This window comes from Haliotis rubra, unplaced genomic scaffold, assembly GCF_003918875.1.
Source record: "Haliotis rubra isolate DU_JTF1 unplaced genomic scaffold, ASM391887v1 Scf2190, whole genome shotgun sequence".
Lineage (NCBI taxonomy): Eukaryota > Metazoa > Mollusca > Gastropoda > Lepetellida > Haliotidae > Haliotis > Haliotis rubra.
Window position 1 is genome coordinate 37,705 of NW_025766215.1, and position 19,605 is coordinate 57,309.

General features: G+C 43.6%; 1 protein-coding gene across 1 annotated transcript; it reads right to left on the reverse strand.

Moving 5' to 3' along the window:
• Positions 1-514: 514 nt before the first annotated feature.
• On the reverse strand, positions 515-3,881 carry LOC124277196 (perlucin-like). The gene is made up of 4 exons (XM_046712865.1): positions 3,837-3,881; positions 2,470-2,553; positions 1,079-1,172; positions 515-814 (listed from the first exon to the last, which is right to left on the reverse strand). Exons 1-4 carry the CDS (start codon positions 3,879-3,881, stop codon positions 591-593), a joined length of 447 nt encoding a protein of 148 aa, XP_046568821.1. The 3' UTR covers positions 515-590.
• Positions 3,882-19,605: the final 15,724 nt, after the last annotated feature.

Sequence of the window (19,605 nt, forward strand, 5' to 3'; positions counted from 1 at the left end):
TTATCAGGGTATCTCAAACGTTTATTACTTGATCATCGACACTTTTCATACTTTATTGTTGAGAACTCGGAACCTGGAAAGCTCAACAACTCCTCCTACTTTTGAAAATATGTTTAAAAGATAGAACATAATATTCTAAACACCTGTTTGGACTCTTTACTCCTATACTCTTTATGTATAAATTAAAAGCTTATAACCTCTACGTCGTGCCTTCCTTAGTAATGCCTCCAAAGAAAGAAACGTTCAAAGCTCGAATGTTCCGCAAATTTTCAATTTAAACTCCACAGTTAAGTGAGCGTTCCATCTACCTAAACAGTTCCAGTGGGAAACAATGTTGAAAATGAGTGAAGTGTCACCTGGAGCAACCAGGATACAGCTATAGATCATGTTTCAGACCCAGTTTCTGTATTATGAATTTACTGTTTGTAACAGTTGCCAGATATGGACTATACTAATCTCTAACCACGTGACGATGCATGTTGACATCCTCAAAAGAAAAATAACAACACACTGGTGGATGTTAGACGTTTGTATTCAGCAAGACACTAGTATTGTCATTGCATATTCTTCTTACATTTGTGACGGAATTGTTAATGACGTCGTTCACAAATGAACCTGAACTTGTCATGGCAGGGTACATCATTCCACCTGTACCCAGCTGTTGGACGCATGGTCATGCAATGTTCTCTACCCTTGTCATTATTAGGTTCACCTGGCTGCCACCCCTTGTATCTTAGTTTCTTCGCCAAAGGGCGCTCCCAGGTGAAGATTCCCTCTCCTCTCAGGTCAGTGCCACCGATGTAGAAGGTAGCGCCTAAACACCCACCATAAAAATGCCAATGAGACAATCATGATTATGTTAACTGTTTGTAATCTTACGTTGGCCATTTATTGTTGCTACACACAGAATGCTATACAAGTGTCTGACCAATTTGCCAGCAGAGAAAAGGTGCCTGAAAATCTATTAGTGTTGCACACTAGTATTTTATACTCATCATTGTAATGTCATAAGAAGGACCTGTATGGCTGATAACATAATTTGTGAAAGAGAACAACATAAGTTTTGGAAGCACACTACCTTTGCCATGTCTGTGCAGGTAACTCTTGATCAAATTATCTTCGTAATTTGTTTTGATGACGGCCAAGCGACTTCGGAAAAACCGGCAGAAGGACTGAAAAGGTATAATACTGTCGTATTGCGCTTCGATCAAAACATGGAAAAGGTTAAACTTTGGATAGTATTTCCTCAGAGTCAAAGGAAAAGTGAGAGTTGGCACACAAATTGAAAGCACATATATCCTCACATCGAAATCAGACCAGCTCCCATATTTAAATTCAAATCATCGGCGAAGAGAACGAAATCTAAAGGGACGGCACCAAACTAATCATTAAGTTGGGACACTATCATTTTCTCTACTTAAAAGCGCCTGTCGTTTTTCAATAATCGACGTAGATAAAACATTACACTTTTGAGTGAGTGAGTGATTTCAAATTGAAAGTGACGTCGGCAGTATTTGAGCCATTTCGTGACTTTGAAGACTCATTAAAAACTTCAACGTTATAATACCCGCCAACCAAGGACAGTATCACTGATATAGATTTAAAACTAGCATGCAACTTAACAAGGTTATCACTACTAAGGTATGTGCGAAATGATACAGGCTGAGGACCAGCAGCTGAAGGTAGATCACCATTCCAGTAAAATGGGCACTAACAAATTGGGTTTGAGAGAGAGGCCAGTCATTTTACGATACTTATAAATATCCCCGTCAATGTCATGGCCACGAAACAATCTCAGTGAATAATGATATCCTTCCGATTTATAACAGATGCAATATGTATTCAAATATTTGTCATTCAATTTAGTTTGCTTGAAACAACCATTAAATAAAAGTGAACTAATCATATTATAAAGTATCCATCATTAATGTTAATCGAAATATCAATCTCTTGTCATTTAAAGATCACCACCGACGTTTGAAATCAAAGATAACTCCAAGGGGAACTGAGCATATATGTCACTGCTGACCCATACGATTAAAGTATTTGAGTGAGTGAGTGAGATTAGTTTTACGCCGCACTCAAGCAATATTCCAGCTATATGGCAGTGGTTTGTAAATAATCGAGTCTGGACCAGACAATCCAGTGATCAACAGCATGAGCATCGATCTGTGCAATTGGGAACCGATTACATATTTCAGCCAAGTCAGCAAGCCCTGACCACCCGATCCCGCTGGTCGCCTCTCAAGTCAAGCATGGGTTACTGAAGGCACATTCTAACCCGGACCATCACGGGTCTTTGACGTATTTGAATCACATAATATGTCCACACCTTATGTATATAATCACATTTGTTGCTGTGTAATGTGTCCTCCTACGATTGAAAAATCTATGTAGGTTGAAGCAAAGATGTGCTCTTTCAAATGACGATAGGAAACATATCTATTTAAGAAAACATGAACAACCTACATTGGCTCCAGCGAAGTCGATACTGTTGGGAGAGAACAGGTAGCATGATCGACCAGGCCAACAAACCAAGATGACATTTTGACGCTAGAAATGAACATTGTTTTTGAGAAATAGACATATATTGTTCTTCGTTGTATAAATACATTTACTGACAAATATTAGCAGATTATTGGCGGTATAATGTGGTACTAATATAGTGTTTTGATTCAAACTCATGTAAAGCATGCGAGATAAGCATGAAGTGCAGGAGTTTGAGGCAACATGATGTCCACACATGCGCCGGACAAGATGGCTGGCTACTTGTGCCACCAAGATAGTTGAGCTGAGTTGAGTTGGCCTTTACGTCACATCGGCATTATTCCCGCCATATAGTGGCGAGAACAAGTTTGCATTAGTAAACATTGTAAGTATACCTACGGAATGGAGTTTATTTCAAGGACATATATTGATTGGTACACTTGGCATTTTATAAGCAAAAGAAAGTCATAGCATCTAAATTTAAAGGGCAGGCAATTTGTTAGTCGCATTTCATAGGGTACAATTTATCTAGTTGTTACATTTCGCAGCGTTACAATTTGTGATGCCAGATCAACTTCCCCTTCAGGTAGAATTCACTATGAGATGAGCGCTCACGCGGGACGAACAGATCTTTTGGGTTTGTTGCATCGCCAATATGAGGTCCTTTTGCAGGACGAGTAAGTCTACGCATTCAAGCAGAATATGCTTGATGGGTGAGAAAACCTCATCACCAGAGACATTACCTGTGGGGTCCATCACCATCCGTTTTCAACAGATAGTCATGTGTAAAATCGACTGTGGCCAATACGACATAAGTCGTAAGAATTACCTCATCACGTCTTGACTGATGACAACCCAAGTGGGTACATAACCGTTGTTGGCTTTAATTCATGGAGTTTGTTTCCTTCCTGCTTGAGTGTCACACTTTTTGCATCAGGTCCCGAGTATAGCTTCTTTGATGGTGGGTTTGAAATCACTGTACGGGATTAGCGGTGGAGATAGGGACTTGTCAAGAGTCTGCTTTGTTGCAGCATATCGACCTTAATTGTTACCTGCTATACCGACGTGACCGCAAACCAACGAGAGGATTTCGATGTCGCATTGGCCAGTAGAAAGGTCGTTGTAAAGTTCTAATATTGTCCAGGATGATTGGGTGACTTGAAGCTCATTTTGGGGAGATGCTTGAAGAGGCAGGATAGTAGAATCTGTGAAAACGATGAGTTTCTTTGGAATGGAACGCTTGTTGGTCAGCAGGTCCAGGCTGAGAGAATGGCTGTTACTGCATTTCAAACAATCATTCCGCGAATTCATCTACCTTCAACTAAAATGTGACTTCAAGTATCACCAACCTGAACGACTTTACAGCGACGCTTTCTACTGGCAATGCGATACATCGTCTACTGGTGCCGAATACATCGGCGACCAGCCTCTTTAACCGCAATGTGACAAGTCCCCTATCTCCACTGTAATCCCCGACGGTAACCCATATCAACATACTCGAGACCTGATGGACACTCGAAGCGAGAACTCCACGTAATTAAAACCAACAATCATTACTGAATTTGTCCGTCGATAATTGTTTTGATAATAAATTGACTTGATCATTACACATGACCTCACTGAAAACAGACGATAGTTCCCCATTCGCTCTTTGCGATGAATTTTCATAATCAAGCATGATATAGCGGTGCGTGGACTGCTCATCTGCACGGACTTTCATACCAACAGGCAAAGACCCGTTGACGCTTCTCTCGTGTTTACCTGAGGAAGTCGTCTGTATCATAAATTATGACGAAATCTTCCAGTATTGACTAACAACTGCTGAAATTATATTTGCTTATAGTGCCAGTATCAATATGTCGCTTATTCCCGTACCTTTACAATGTTTACTAATACTGAAACTTGTTCTCGTCGCTATATGGCGCGGAGTGTATGCGATGTACAACAACGGAAGCTCAACTCAACTCAACTTTATCTTCGGTGACAACCTCTGTCGGCATCAACGTGCCTCAAACTCACTGCTTCGTACTTGTCTCGTGCTTTACATGGTTTGAATCGAAACACTATATTGGTACCAGTATGCCAGGTAATCTGTAACCATTATTGTCGTGTATTTATGCTGACTTGAAGATATATGTCTTATTTCTCGAAAGGTATCTTCGGCGTCAAAATGTCGTCTTGAACTGTTGACTCGATCGATATTTACTCTTCCCGATAAGCACGAACAATGAGTTGTTTTCTTGGAAATAGATATGTTTCTATCGTCATTTGAAAGAGCGCATCTTTAACGGCTTACCTTAATTTTCGATCGTGAAGGAATTTTACAACGGCTGCAAATATTATATACGGGTGTTCAACAGATCAGGCCAATGATGTCCGGGTTATTGCCTTCAACCCATAGCGACGACCGGCTCGAAGGTGGTCGAGCTTTACGACTTTGGCGAAATGTAATCGGTGCTCATGCTGATGATCGCACAATGGTCCGAGCTTTCGATGCAAAACCACTAACACGCTTTAACTGGAACTGTGCCGAGTTAGCGGCGTAAACTTTAATGCTGCTCGCTTCGCTCAAATGCTGTCGTATGGTCGGCAGTGTTTTCATAAATAACTCCGGTTCCCACTGATTATCTTCGATTCAAACGTCGGTATTGTCTTTTAAATGACGAGAGATATTTCAGTTAACGATAATGATGGATACTAATGATTGGTTCGCTTTTATTTAATGTTGTTTTTCAACTGGTAAATTGATTGACAATATTTGGTACATAACCTTCGTACTCTTGAAGGATATCATTGACCGCTGAGATTGTTTGTGGCGCCATATGACGGATTATTTAATTGTCGTAAAATGACTGACCTCTCTCAAACAATTGTTCAGTGCCCATTTACTGGAATGTTGATCTGGCTTTCGACTGCGATCCTTTATATCATACCAGCCAGTGATAACTGCTGTTAGTTACGTACTGGTTTAAATCTGCTATCGGTGATACTGATAATTTATTACTGTTTACGGACATAGTCACGGTACAAATTTTACCGACGTCCTTTCGGTAATCTCGCTCTTTCAAAGTGCTGATGTTTCGTCATTGTGAAAAGAGCGACGGGCAGAGAAAATGACCAGTGTCGCAACGATTGGTTGTGCCGTCCACCATTTCATAACTCTTCGCCATTGTTGGGCAAATATGGGGAGCTGGTCTGTTCGATGTGCTTTCGGTATTATTATCACTTTCCTTTACGACTCTGAGGAAATATCCCGAAGTTAACCTTTCCATGTTTTTGATCGAGCAATACGGCTGGTGACATTATGCCTTTTCATTGCCATTTCGAAGTCTTTTGACCGTCGTCAAAACAGTACGGGCGAATTTGATCGAGGTTTACCTGCGGTATGAAGCGAGGTAGTGTGCTCAAACATGTTCGTTCTTTCTGGTATCGGCATCGGGTCCTTCTTGCTGACGTGCAATGATGGTATGTAAGATACTGGTGTGCGGCACTAACTCTTTCGAGCTGCTACAACCGTGATCAGTTGCTGTGCTCTTCTTGATGGCAACATAAGTAATGACGATAGCTGAAACCGGACAGCATCGCCGTTCTCATTGTGCTGGTGGTCTTTGCCTTCGTCGTGCGCTGACTTGACGGTAAAGATGGGAATTGACGGCCAGGTAATTAACTTCAATGTTTGAGAACCGCCGTAATGGGCCCGAATGAATGACCTTACTGCCATGTTAGTTCGGGTTCATTTGTGAACGACGTCTGTAATTCCCGTCACAAATAATGAAGAATGCGTAGGCAATATGAATGTCTTGCTGGTCTGGCGTCTGCAACATCCGCCGGTCAGACCGACCCGGCCGCGGTCGGCAATGCATCGTCACGTGGTTGAACTGGTATCCAGTCCGTAATCGGCTTCATTACGAGCGGTAAATTCATATTGCAGAGGCACGGATGCCGAAGGCTGTGATCTGCTATTTGTATCTGTTGCTCCAGGTGTTCATTTTCATTGTTCCACTGGAGGTATTTGGTGGAACAGCTTCGCTTAACTGTGGAGTTTAGGGTGCGGAACATTCGACGGTGGTTTCTTTCTTTGAGCAGCTTTTGGTATGCATGAAACAGCGGGAGTGAAGTCCCAGGCAGTGTTTAGAATATGACCCATGTTCTGTCTTTTTAGGCTGTTTCGAAATTGGAGGGAGTTGTTGATCCGGAGTTCAGTTCTCCCGTAGTGTCGTGATCGAAGTAACAAACGTTTGCGAGAATACCCTGATGACTTCGGGACGAGCCACTTGCGGCTTTGACTTCAATGACTGATATTGATTGATAACTCTATCCCCGTGCCGCAATCGCCGGGTAGTGTCGAACGTGTTTAAGGTATATTCATTGTTATACTGCTTTTGAAGCAGCCAGGTGGACTTGTCGTTGAACAACTACTGGCGGTTATCGTGGGCACCACAACCGGCATTGTTGGTGTATCTCAGGCAACGGTAAAATTGACACTCGATTAACTCAACGCGACCAGATTGTGAAATCGGCTGCAAAGACCGTATTTGCTAAATGAACCGTCGGCATGAGTTACGAATGACTGACAAGGCGGACGCAATACCGGACAATGACGGACTTCTCGATGAGCTGACGGTGAACCATCGCGACTAGTAACCGTGGTTTCTTTAAGTACGGTGCTTGCGTCATCATGTTTGTTAAATGTTACGGCGATTCGCGACTTTAAGGAACGCGCTGTTCTCTCAGAACCCTTTCGTTTGTTTTCGAACTGGCAAGTCGGCGTTATTATTCGAGCGTATGCTGATGCTTGAACGGCTTAACGCTCGGTTTACCGGTTTTGCAAAGTAATGTTGATATACTGAAGCCCGGCTTCGTCAGGGCTCTGATCTTACGAACACAATGTACATCTTGGGGATGTTAAGCGTCGCATAATGTCATCCATAGCGATGAAAAACAGAACAATCTGTGCTCATTAACAACCGTGTGGAAGAGTTGAACTGCTGAAATTATTTCTTCGGCTTCGCCTTCATCCCATACCAATATTGAAATAACTCCTTTCATATACTCTTCCGTACCGGATTGAACCGAATCGCAGCCGCGTTCCTCCATGCGTGCGGTACCAGATCTGTCACTTTCTCCATGCTGAATGCGTGCCAGCCAGCTGCGCTTCTCCGCGCTGGATGCATTACCGAATCTTAACTTTCGCTTTCTACTTCCATGCTGGTACGGTTTTTATTATCTCTACGGCTCGGTGTCGTGAATGCGGTGCCACATCTCGCTCACGCGTTCACTCAATACTTGTTGCGTGCCAATAACTTTCGCGTTCTCCATACTGGATGCGATACAATATATCATAATATTGACTCGCGTCCATTCACTCAGGCATAACTGAGCATTTAATGTTTGGCTGAAATAACCCGTAAACGGCCCCAACGGCCCCATGTTAGGTAACCCCAAAACTAATCGGTTTTTGTTGATATTGATCACCCGGTCGTAGTAGTCCGAAACGCGTATTTTTCGATTTGCTGATGATGATTGGCGATTTTCGTGACAACTTTCACCAGCCGTGAGACAATATCAACGAACTTTGAAAATCTTGCGGATCGTCTAACAATATTCGCTGGAATTTGGTTTACGACTGGAAATAAGGCATTGGATTTCGAATCGAAGGCTTCAATTGTTGAGCATCCATACCGTGGTCACGCATACGGTCATTAAAACGGCATTGAAATGAGTTATATGACCGATTGGTCTGACGGCGCTTTGGTATGGTTTTGACGAGCATTAACAATGGTACATAGTAGTGATAAAGATATGGTCTGTGAACTCAATGCTTTATGTTTCAATTCTCTGACGTCGATGATAGCACGGTATGTATTGATTGAGATGAACTTCCATTCACAATGTTACAACGCTTCGTGTTTGATGAACTTCGTCTGGAAAAACGTAACAAAATCATGCGACTACGGGACGGTATCGACGATAAAACATTCGAAACATGGACGGTTCCGACGCAATCATCGGTATCAACGCGATTTGATTTTCGACGTTGAAATATGACGCGTAAATCAGGCTCGAAATGGGCGATTGAAGCAATATTTTAACGTTTACTGATGGTGATCGTATTTCGATGTTGAACGACATTTCCACGATCAATTCGACATCGGTAACAACACTGGTGAGAACAGGACCGTATATTAGATCTGTTATGCTCTGAATTACTGATAAATGGAAGTTATGAAGAACCATTGGAGATAGATTATTCTGTTAATACCCATTATCTTGGCTTCATGCTGGCACTGAATTGAGCAATTACTGGCGTTATTCAACGACCACGACTGCTTCGGAAGGTGATGACCCAGGATTTTATTCTGTTTTCATTGCTTGTGTTTTTGCGTAATAAATTTGATAACCGGTATGTTCAGATGGCGCACGGTTGTGCGAGGTCATTTCGAACGCGATAAACAACTTAACGACATCGCGTTACACGAGGAACTGACCAATGATTTTAGGCCGTTTAGTAGAGACGGGCCGTTGATAGACGTTTTTAACTACGATGCTTCCTCGAATTTTGACTGAATGCGGTACTTCGAATTTCATACGCGTTCCTACTTACTAGATGATAGACTGACTGTTGGTTAGTTTTGCCGCTTTTGCTGGCCTGTTCAGCGTATCATGGCGGGGACCGAGAATGTTGACACGACGCCCCGTAATGGTCGAACGACATCGACATTGACGCTTTAACAATTGCATATACTGGATGACGCTGTATGTCACGGTAACCCGTACGATGAATGCCGAAGTCTGTCGCGCTCCATACTGAATGCACGATAAGAGATAATCTCACCATATTAACACTTTCCGTGTGATGCGGTACCGAATCTCGTTACTTCATGATGAATGCTGTATACTACGGTACGGCACGCGATGGGCTCGTGTCGGATAATGAAACACGTTCGCTCCATATGGATGCGTGGAATTATCTATATTGACTTTACTCGCGGTGAATGCGACGCGGATTCTCACGCGTTACGGCGCTACACCAGTTTCCTTCGCGCTCTCAATACTGGGCTGCGGTGACGGTCTCTGCGCCGTCATCCATTTCTCCGAAAGAGCAGATAAACGCTATTTACGAAACATGGCTGCTACGTCGTGAACGGCGAATAGCACAATCGTATTTGTTTGATTAACACTTTCGTGTGACATAATAACCATACCCGAATGAAATTCAGAAGCGATACGCGGCTTTGTAAATATGAATGACCTGCCAGACTGGTAATATCCCCGGAGATTTGAATATAAACTTTCAATGTTAGATTGAAGTTCATTTTAGCACCTGCTTGCGCTGAAGATATAATATTGTTGTTTTGGGGAACTTCGTGACGTTATATGTTCTTAAATATGAGCTTGCGTACTGATAAAACCGCAGATCATCGAAGCCATTTGGATTGAACTCAATGAACGATTATGAACAACTTTACCGATTAACATTTAGTCTCGTCGTTAATGTCGTTATCACTGCTGAAAAACCGCGCGAACAACAATGCTGCGTTCTTTATGATCAATGTTCAATACCGGGCGATCGTGGCAGGATCAATTGATCATATATGCTAATAATAATGAAAGTTTCTCGAAAATGGAACTGGAAACTGTCGTCATGATAACAGTATCGTTGACGAAACGATGACAAACCAATACGAAGGCGTTCAGGCAACGGCAAACACATCGGTTATAACCGGCCACTGCCTGAAATGGTGAACAGGCAGCGAAATACTAATTCGGCCAATAATGACCTTCCTCGTCGTCAACCGCAGATGATGCGTATACTTGTCGAGTTCGTGATGACCACCATCTTGCTTTCGTGAATTCGATGATTGACGTTAATGTTTCACGGTTAAGGATAGACGCAACGACCGGCGAGATATTGCTATCGGATCGGAAGATGCGTCACCAGACAGGCCCCGCCGCCGGACGATAACTCTGGTCATTGATTCGCATGGAAGTTTACTGTCTGGATCTGCTTTACGATGATCCCGCGAGATCGCCGCTGCGGTTAATAACTCGTCGGCGCTTTTCGCTCGGCTTTCGACCCGCGGCTTTCGGGCGACGATGGGCGTGTATTCACGCGGACCCTGACGGTTTCTGCTCCGGTTTCACGTTGGCGTGGACGGCAACCTGCCGTTGAGGGTTTGACGGGCGCACTTTCGTGGTGTCGAAACGTCGTTGGCTTTGCGTTACAGGCAACAGGGCGACGTCTAAGCGCGTCGAAACCGGCGTTTTGTCTGCGCTTTCCGTCGATGGAAGCTTTACGCCGCGACTGGAAGCTCGTGACATTGACGGTCAGATTTCCATGTTTGGTAAAGGAATTTCGGCGTTTTATGACTTGAAGACATCAGACCGGGGCTCGCGATAATTTCCGGCTGACGTACCGTTTGTCGCTGCTGACGTGTTATTGACGCGTTCGCTATGTTGAGCAAAAGGCAACCCGACGCTTTAGTGTTGCACCGGCCAACTGGTGCAATGGAAGAGGAGGAGGAGGAGATCAGAGAGGAGACTTTGAACGAACGAGGAGACGTCTACTGGCGTACGTGATGCTTTAATTATGCGTTTGTTGAAATAAGTTGAGGTTGTGCGTGCATCATGGCTGAACGATGAGGTTTCTGATGAAATACACGATCGATGCGAAACTCTTTAACCAATGTCGGTCGGGTTTGAATTCTGCGCAATCTGGTATGCGATCCCACGTTTTAAATTCTGTCGGCCGAAATACGGCTTACTTCGGAGATATTGCCGTGTTTATACTCCGTTCGCTGTTAAAGGCTTGCAGGCGCTTATTACCACTTCGCGGTGTAACTTTGTTTTATCGACCTGACCTCTGGCTACGAAAGAAGGACAAGCGCCCGCCTACAACTTTAATGAAGCCATTCATATTGGTAGCTTCGTCGTTGAATGCATCAAATCTTTGCATCAATCGACTCTGTTGAGCGAGCCAGTCGGAAGCCCATCCGTGGGACAATGGGACTATCTGGTGGGCAGTGAAAAATTCGAACGTGTGACGGGTTATTCGAAGGCTGGAAGAAGGTAACCTCCAGCATGTTCCGATTCTGGAGAATATACGATCGATGAAAGACACAACATCTTCTGTTGATGTTCAATTGGTGTCTTGATGATGGCTGGGCTGTTATTCTGACGGTATCGTGGTCGCCAATTGATTTCATTAATGCTTCAATGATCTACTGACGAAGCTGTGACTAACTGTGTTGTTATTACGGAGAAACCAGATAACTTTAATCAGAAGAGATGGCGTCCGGAACGGCATTCGGCAGACATACGTTGAAACTGGTCAGAAAATATCTATCACGATTTTTGGACGAACAAAAGGACAAGGACTTCCTGATGTAGAGGACGCCAGTTTGAGATGGACTCTTGGACAGTTCGTCAAAAGGTATTTGTTCAGTGGTAAAAATGAAGACGAACAAAAGGCATTTGCGATTTGACCCGATCGACGGATATATTGATCTCAGGTACGTCGTCAATATCGTGATAACTTTGTTCGGTAACGGCAGATGTACTGAGTGATATTCGTAACGTGATGTTGATACGATGAACGTTCGAAGTGGCGTTTATGAAGACATCCGTTGATGATTTAATAAAATCTGAGGAATGGTTGTCGATGCGCATTTAACCGGTATTGACCTTTTGCGAATTCATTTTGAATATTGCCGACTCAAAAGATTATGAGTTCCGCTTTAGGCTGGCAAAGATAGAAACTGAACGTCGAATATTGAATGAAATGAACGGGTTATTGATAACGGCGCGGATTTCTAATACAATACTGATACTGTCACCGTCAAATATTAAACTGAAATGCTGAATACCGCGATCTTGATCTTGTCGATGTGCGCGTTGAGACAGTCGGACGGCGTTGTGGCAATTGACGTGAAATCAGGTATTGGCGTCGTCTATATAAACTTGCGGTTCGAAGAACCATCCGGCGACACCGCCATTCAGATCGCATACTATCGTGTTACCGAATAGTCTTACGTTGCTGGAAGCAACGAATCGAACTTCAACTGAGGGAGGTAACTCAGAGCACATCTCCTCGACCACATACCGAACGACATTACATCGCCTGGCGCAACAATAATGATTCAATCACGCTCGGCTTTAAACGTTTGTGACCCGTAACAGTGGCGTATTGATGGCATTGTTAACGCACAGTTACTATGTATCTGTCTATCTGTCTATCTGTTATAATAATAACAACCAGCAGCAACCGGGGACGATAAATAACAGTAACGTGATATTGCATACGTACAGTGCCTGGCAACATGAATAAAATTACCGTTGTCAAATGAATAGGCCAAACAGATATTGCTATTCCTGATTTGGTTTTTAACGTGAATAGAACTGAACTGAATGACGGTCGTTGCGCCTATTCATTTCGCCGGATTGACATATAACTATATCGGCAATATCTCTGACAAGTGCCGACTGTCCACATCAACATGGTGATCTCTCGGTGATGGCTGAAAAGTCGAGAAATGATCGCTGATAATTGTTCTTCTTCTTCAAATACGAGCATTTACGGCTGCGGTACGCACGCTAATCGGGACAACGCGATGATTTGAATCGGTATGCTCGACAGTATAAAATGTTGATTGAACAATAGAAAATAATCACTATTGAAAATGGTAGTTACAATTGTCGTCGAAAACATTCTGGTCAAATAACCAAAACAGACCGACCGAAATTTACTATTGGGAAGTCACCGGTTCGATTGATCAATCGTCGTCTGAAACTACTGGTCGATATTTCGGGCGATTAGTGACTGACGTCCGCCTTATTGACGACACAACTCTGCCGTCATATTATTGACGCTGAAGCTTCTTCAACTGGCGCAGTATTGACGCGCGAAACATGACCAGTCATCGCTTTCGATCGGCTTTCTGATCCTTCTTTATCGAAACCAATTTAACTGGCAACTTTGAGTCTGACAATGTTTCGTCCCCGGTGAACCATCTCCGGCTAACTAACGGAATAGTCCACCGGTTAACAGATATTACGACTGTTACCGTTGGGCTTGAGTTGCTTGACGATGGGCGAACGGCATTTTGTGCTTTGTGTTTTGTTCGGTATCGATTGACATCTGGTATGCGCTACTGAAGAACGACGTTCTTCGATAACGTACGATTACATTTTTCGTATAGCGGAAATTGGCCGGGCTCCAGGAAGTAGCCCATAAAATGGTAAAATCCCAAATTGAAAGGATGGAGATTGACGTATTATCGGTAAAACCAGATTTGTATTTCGGTGTCGCATGCGGTATTTTTAACGACGAAGCTATATTGCATGCATGAATTTGTTATGGTCGTTTTAGACGATTCATTCATTCGTTACAAGGCGGTGGTCAACAGCTGTCTTTATAATGAGGGAATGCCATAATAGCGATCTACATCGGTTGATATTTGATCTACTAATGTTTATATTGTATTGATGGAAATGTTAAGATTTCCATGCCCAACAATTAAATTATGTATATGTGATGATCAGTTTACTGATCGCCTGGATGACATTTTTATGGCGATTTTGTGCGATTTTGACGAAATTCTGCTTACGTGATCTGGAAACACAACTCACTCGCTGAGGAATAACGAAGGCTTTAATAAAGCTTTTAAAACTGCGGTTAGTAAGGCAGGTTATCGACGACAATCACTGTCGACAGACACGATAATCGCGGTGCCAGCTTTCGTTAGTGACGCGACCTTATGATCCCCTACCGGCAACAACGGTTGCCTGAACGTTGAACCTGCGGTAGAATCCTTTAACGTCCATCGATATGCGCCTGAAAACGACTGCATTACGATTTACCAGCGAAGAATACGTTTTCATCCGATGACCGCTATGGACTTTGAACGTTTGAATTCTGACTGTCGGGTACGCGTTTAAAGAGCTGTTGCGAGACTTCAACTCTGTATACGTATTTCACCGGGTGATATATACAACCATTCATGTGTTTTCGCGTAATGGCTGTCGCTAATGAATCTTTATGATTGTACGATTTTAATACTGCTGAGAATATAAACGGGGTTAGTTTGTCGTTGACTGAGCGCGTAAATGAACGGTATGGTGAAATATAGTGATACGGGATTAACGCAACGTAATATCTCAATATGATTCTGTAACGGCACTGTCGTCGAAACTAATTAGCCTCGGTTACGCCGCTACCATGGAGATATCGTAGAAACGCATGACGATACCCAGACTGAACACCATATTGGCACACTTTGTGTTTTACGCATGATGATGCTGCTTTAATTCGAAGCACTTTAGTCCTCAGGCAAAACAATCGTATCGTATTCAATGCGTAATGTGGAAAATTACGTGAGCCAGAATTGATGTGTGTGAGTTGATGACGCTTTCTGATATTTTGCTCAGCTACCGTTTGCCAGACTTTGTAATGAAGTACGTTATATACTAGCCGCATGAAAATTGTGCGTTGTCAAACTATTATCCCCGGTCAGAAATTGCGACTGTGTCGAGTATACTCAAGCTTTTAATGGAGGGATCTGTGGACATATTAATGAAAGTCAATCACAATGATCTCCGATCCGCAAGCGAAACCGAGCATTTCATGTCACAACTTTCAATAACGAACATGTCTGCCATCGGCATTGGCGAGCTGGCAGTGCGGCGAGCGTGCCGAGGAAGACTGTGGGATGTCACGCTACCGAGATTCTGTTGCGAGGTCGAGACGACCCACGGACGAACGACGTGGGCATCGTCCATCGTCCCAAACATCTATCGAGGAGAATCCCATTAATTGCGGGCCAAACGTGTGTCGTGTTACCGAAAACCGCCAACGGCCTTGCCGTAAGGAATATTTCGACTTTGTGAGACACGGCGTGCGAAAGGAAGTGCAGATAGAAAATGTGGAGCCCGCACCGGCCTGAACAATCGCCAGAAATTTCTTTTGACGTTAACTTCTTCACCCCAGGTAAATCGCGGGAGACCGCCGCCAAACTCTCGCCAGGCACCGAGCACTGTGCAGGCGATTCCCGCGTCTGTTAACGTGTCTGGGGAAATGTTAAACCTGAACTTTCATCTCAACAAAAACAGCATTTCTCCCCACCAGAGAGAAGCTGAGGTCTGCGAACGGGCACCACGATCGGCTTGTCGGCTGATACATATGGCGGATCGTGATCTGTTCAGCATGATGACATCATTTGTGTTGAAACACGGCGAGTGTGGGGATGGTTCGGGCGGTCATCGCGATCTGAACTTATTGACGATGGTCTTACTATATGTGGCGTTATTTTGCGTCGGACGTCGGGCAATGACCGATCGGTGACGTCATTTGTCGTTTTGCTGACGGTGCTCTTCACCAACGTGATCGTGGCGATGATGATGGCCGCTGGTCGTTGATTCCCGGATAATGGCTTCGTGACGTTGTGCCGGGCGATGATGCGTTTCAATAACGGCCCGCGAACTGGTCAAGTGACGGTATTGTGTGGCGTTGTTTGCTGTTTCTGCGTTCCCGAAAATCACGTGCGGCGGCGTGCGTCTCTGAGCTTATGACGTCACGAACGTAACGCATGCATGCATATTGGAAGCTACATGTCACTTAATCTCGGTTTAAATCACTTATCTACACCGGAGTTTGACTCAAATTAAGATTTTAAGTATGCAATTTTAGCATAGTTTAAATAACGACATGGAATTACTTTGATATGACATACGGAGAACTTTGCTGGCAATAAGGCGCCACCGAGACGGTATGATATTCACGGGCATCAGCCGGTAGATCCCCTGGTACGAATTGCGCGCTTTAATGAGTTATCGCTCGCACCATGGTCGCCAGCCAGCTCTTTATACGTAACGCTTTCAAAGGCACAGACTGACTGATATTACGTGTGAAATTGCTGGCGGGGTGGCAAATGTGTTAATAGTACGCCCTTTAGGCTTTGTGTTTCGTGGCTACGATGATTTCTGATGCGAGACTTCATGGTGGTGAACAGTTAAGTTATGGTCATGGTGGCAATATTTGGTGACTAAAACATTATGGAAGTGGAAACCAGTGTTGTCGCACACGCACACTGAAGCACGCCAGACTGTTGATATCTAACCAACAAATGATAAATGGTACGGTCAGCATGTTCAGCGCGCCTTCAAAAGCAAATTTGAAGGCTGAAGTTTCAGCATTCGTTTTCTACGCCAATTCTTTCTGAAGCAATTCAATGCTTGGTATATCGAAGTCGGGAGATCACTGAAAAACTCTTGGCTGCAATGTCTGGGGTATTGTCTTATCTTTGTTTATAACTTTTCTTAACAAACTAAGACACCATTCGTGGTTGTCAAATAATGGTGGTACATCTGTCCGAGCAACTTAAAACGCCTGACCGGTGCTTGTGTACGGTTCACGGGGTTTGAACATGTTCACGCTTTCGCTACGCACCAACTCACTTTGTTCATGTGGCTGCAAACTGCACGTTCTACAACTGACGACTGATTTGGTTTTACGCCGCTCGCCTGTTCAACGGCTATCACGTTTGAACGGATTCGGTTTCCGGTGTGACGAGCCGGCTGTTAACCGACCAGGCTACCGCCTGAGCTTCGATTTGTTTTTAATTTCGGGAAATGCTGATAAAGTGTAATAGATGTAACTGGCTGATGGAGAAAGCTACGTCGATGTGTCATATTTTCTCGATATCTCATCGATGCTATTGCTTCAAATCGTGTTGCAACGATACGTTAAACATGGTTGTTTATGCAAACATCGACGACAAATCGGTTTATTTGGAACTGCAGATATTGTCACGCTGAACGTTTCTCGAATTTCGATCTTACGATGGTACTGTACGCGTTTGATTCCGTCTCTGAGATGAACCATAGAGCTCTGGTGTTTACGGTAGTTCATGGGGTTAGATAACTTGGCGGTTTCTGTGACTAACTGAGCACTTGTTCGACTGTGTTGACTTTGCTTTATCTGATGTGTTATACGTCATGTAATGTCGTTTTGACATTCAATATCGTAGATATGGCTCGAACCTATATTCATTATTCGCCGAGCATGCGTAACGTTGGTGAACTGTTAAATCCTCCGTGCGCAAACTTCCGGAAAACTAACGAAGCTGCTAAATAAATGGTCAAACTGGTGGATACCGAACGATTATTGTTGCTATGCTGATATTTATCGGTGTGAAGATCGTATTCGCGAAGCATGAAGGCTGAAGGATGGAGAAAGTGGAAACGTCTTGGCGTCGGCAATTATCGCTTGAAAACGCCGTAATGTACGTTGACAATCGCTTATCGTGAGATGCGACGAGCATTACAAAGGCGCTGTTCGAACGGCTGTACCGGGTCTGACTATTCGGTACCCGAAAACCTGTCGGTAACTTTCAAGGCCTTGTGTTTACGATGATCGCGATCGCTGGTCTGTGTATGGGTTGCTGTTGTTTTCAATGTATTGAAGTCGATTGATAATATTGAGCAAAGATTCTGAAAATTATGGCGGTGACAAAACCATGCATCAACTGAACTGCGTGAATATGAATAATGAATATTCTGGAAACTTGTGCCCTTCATTAACTGCTCGCCGCTGCGAATTAACGTTGGCAGATGCAATGTTACTGAAGATATGACCGTGGTTCGGTATGTTTGCTCTGTGACGAACCCACAATTGGATTTCCGGCGATTAACGAGACAATGCTTCATTTGGGGCTGGGCGAAGGAAGAAATAATGTCGTTATCGAACCAATGATACGGCGAGACCATATAATGGACTGATTATATGATTCTCTGGTCAGACGAACGGAAACAAAATATTTGAACGACGAACTGTTTGAATAATGAAATATGATTCAAATAACATAACTTTGAATATGAATATCTTCAGTACGCATTTAATTGAAACTGAATACGTTACCCTTGACGGAACAGTTTACTATAATTCAATTATAACGGCACGAGTATCGATACGATAACGTCCTACATACGATATCAGATTACGGAATCGAAGAACTATTAGTGCGTTGTTGATTGACGCGGCATGGTCGATGTAACATCGCTTTTGATTATGATTCTGCCTAATAAATGATATCGGTTGGAATCGTCGCCGCGAATCCAGCGAATGATACATATAACACGGTATTAACGGTCTTTTACGTTAACGTAGTTAACGAAGTAAACTTATGGCGCGTGTTACGCATTCTGATGACCTGATAATTTAGGAATTGAAAACGAATCAATATTTGTGTTTCCGTTTTGCTGTTGATATGCAGAAATGAACGTCGTTCGTCGTATCCTACCGGTTAGATCGGAACACCAGACTGACGATACTCAACGTGGTTATGCGTATGATCGAATATGCGGTCGCTTGTCGACCAGTTTATATGGCGGCGATGCCGACCGATGTTGGTAAAACGAACGCGTGTCAGATAAATTACGAAGATATTGGTATTATTGAAATATCATGGCCGATAAGTTTCATCGATGACGCCGACGAATCGAGCATGATGCGTTCGTTGATTAACTTTCGGATGAAGACCGGATCGGTGATGGTCGAAACACCTTTATTTCGCTCGTAAACCATCGCTCGCTCGCTCGCTCGCGCTTTCGCTCGCTCGCTCTTTCATACATCGCTCGCTCGCTTTCGCTTTTCCTTCGCTCATATTTACCTTTCATCGCTCATCTGCGGGATTACTTTGCTGCGACATGGCTCTGCACCTTCGTCGATCAATGAATATAACGATTATCTCTGAACATGACATACTGTGATAGATCGGCAATACAAATCGGTGCTGTAACGATACGTGATCGCTGAACATGAACAGCGAACTATCGATGTGGACTATATCAATGATCGATTCATGTCGTCGTGAACGATCAATGTGTTTCAGGTAATGATGCGTCGATGATGGTTTTACGCTGCGCTAGAATTGACGCTGATGATTTACATATGTCGATTATGTTCGCGATAAAGCGTTTTCGGCTAATCTACTGTGAATCGTTAACATGATTATCAGATACGATTTCGTTACAACGAAGCTATATTCAACTATGTGACGACGATATAAACTGTCGTCTGAACCAGCTTTATTCGGCAACGTGAACGGCAATATGACGTACGGG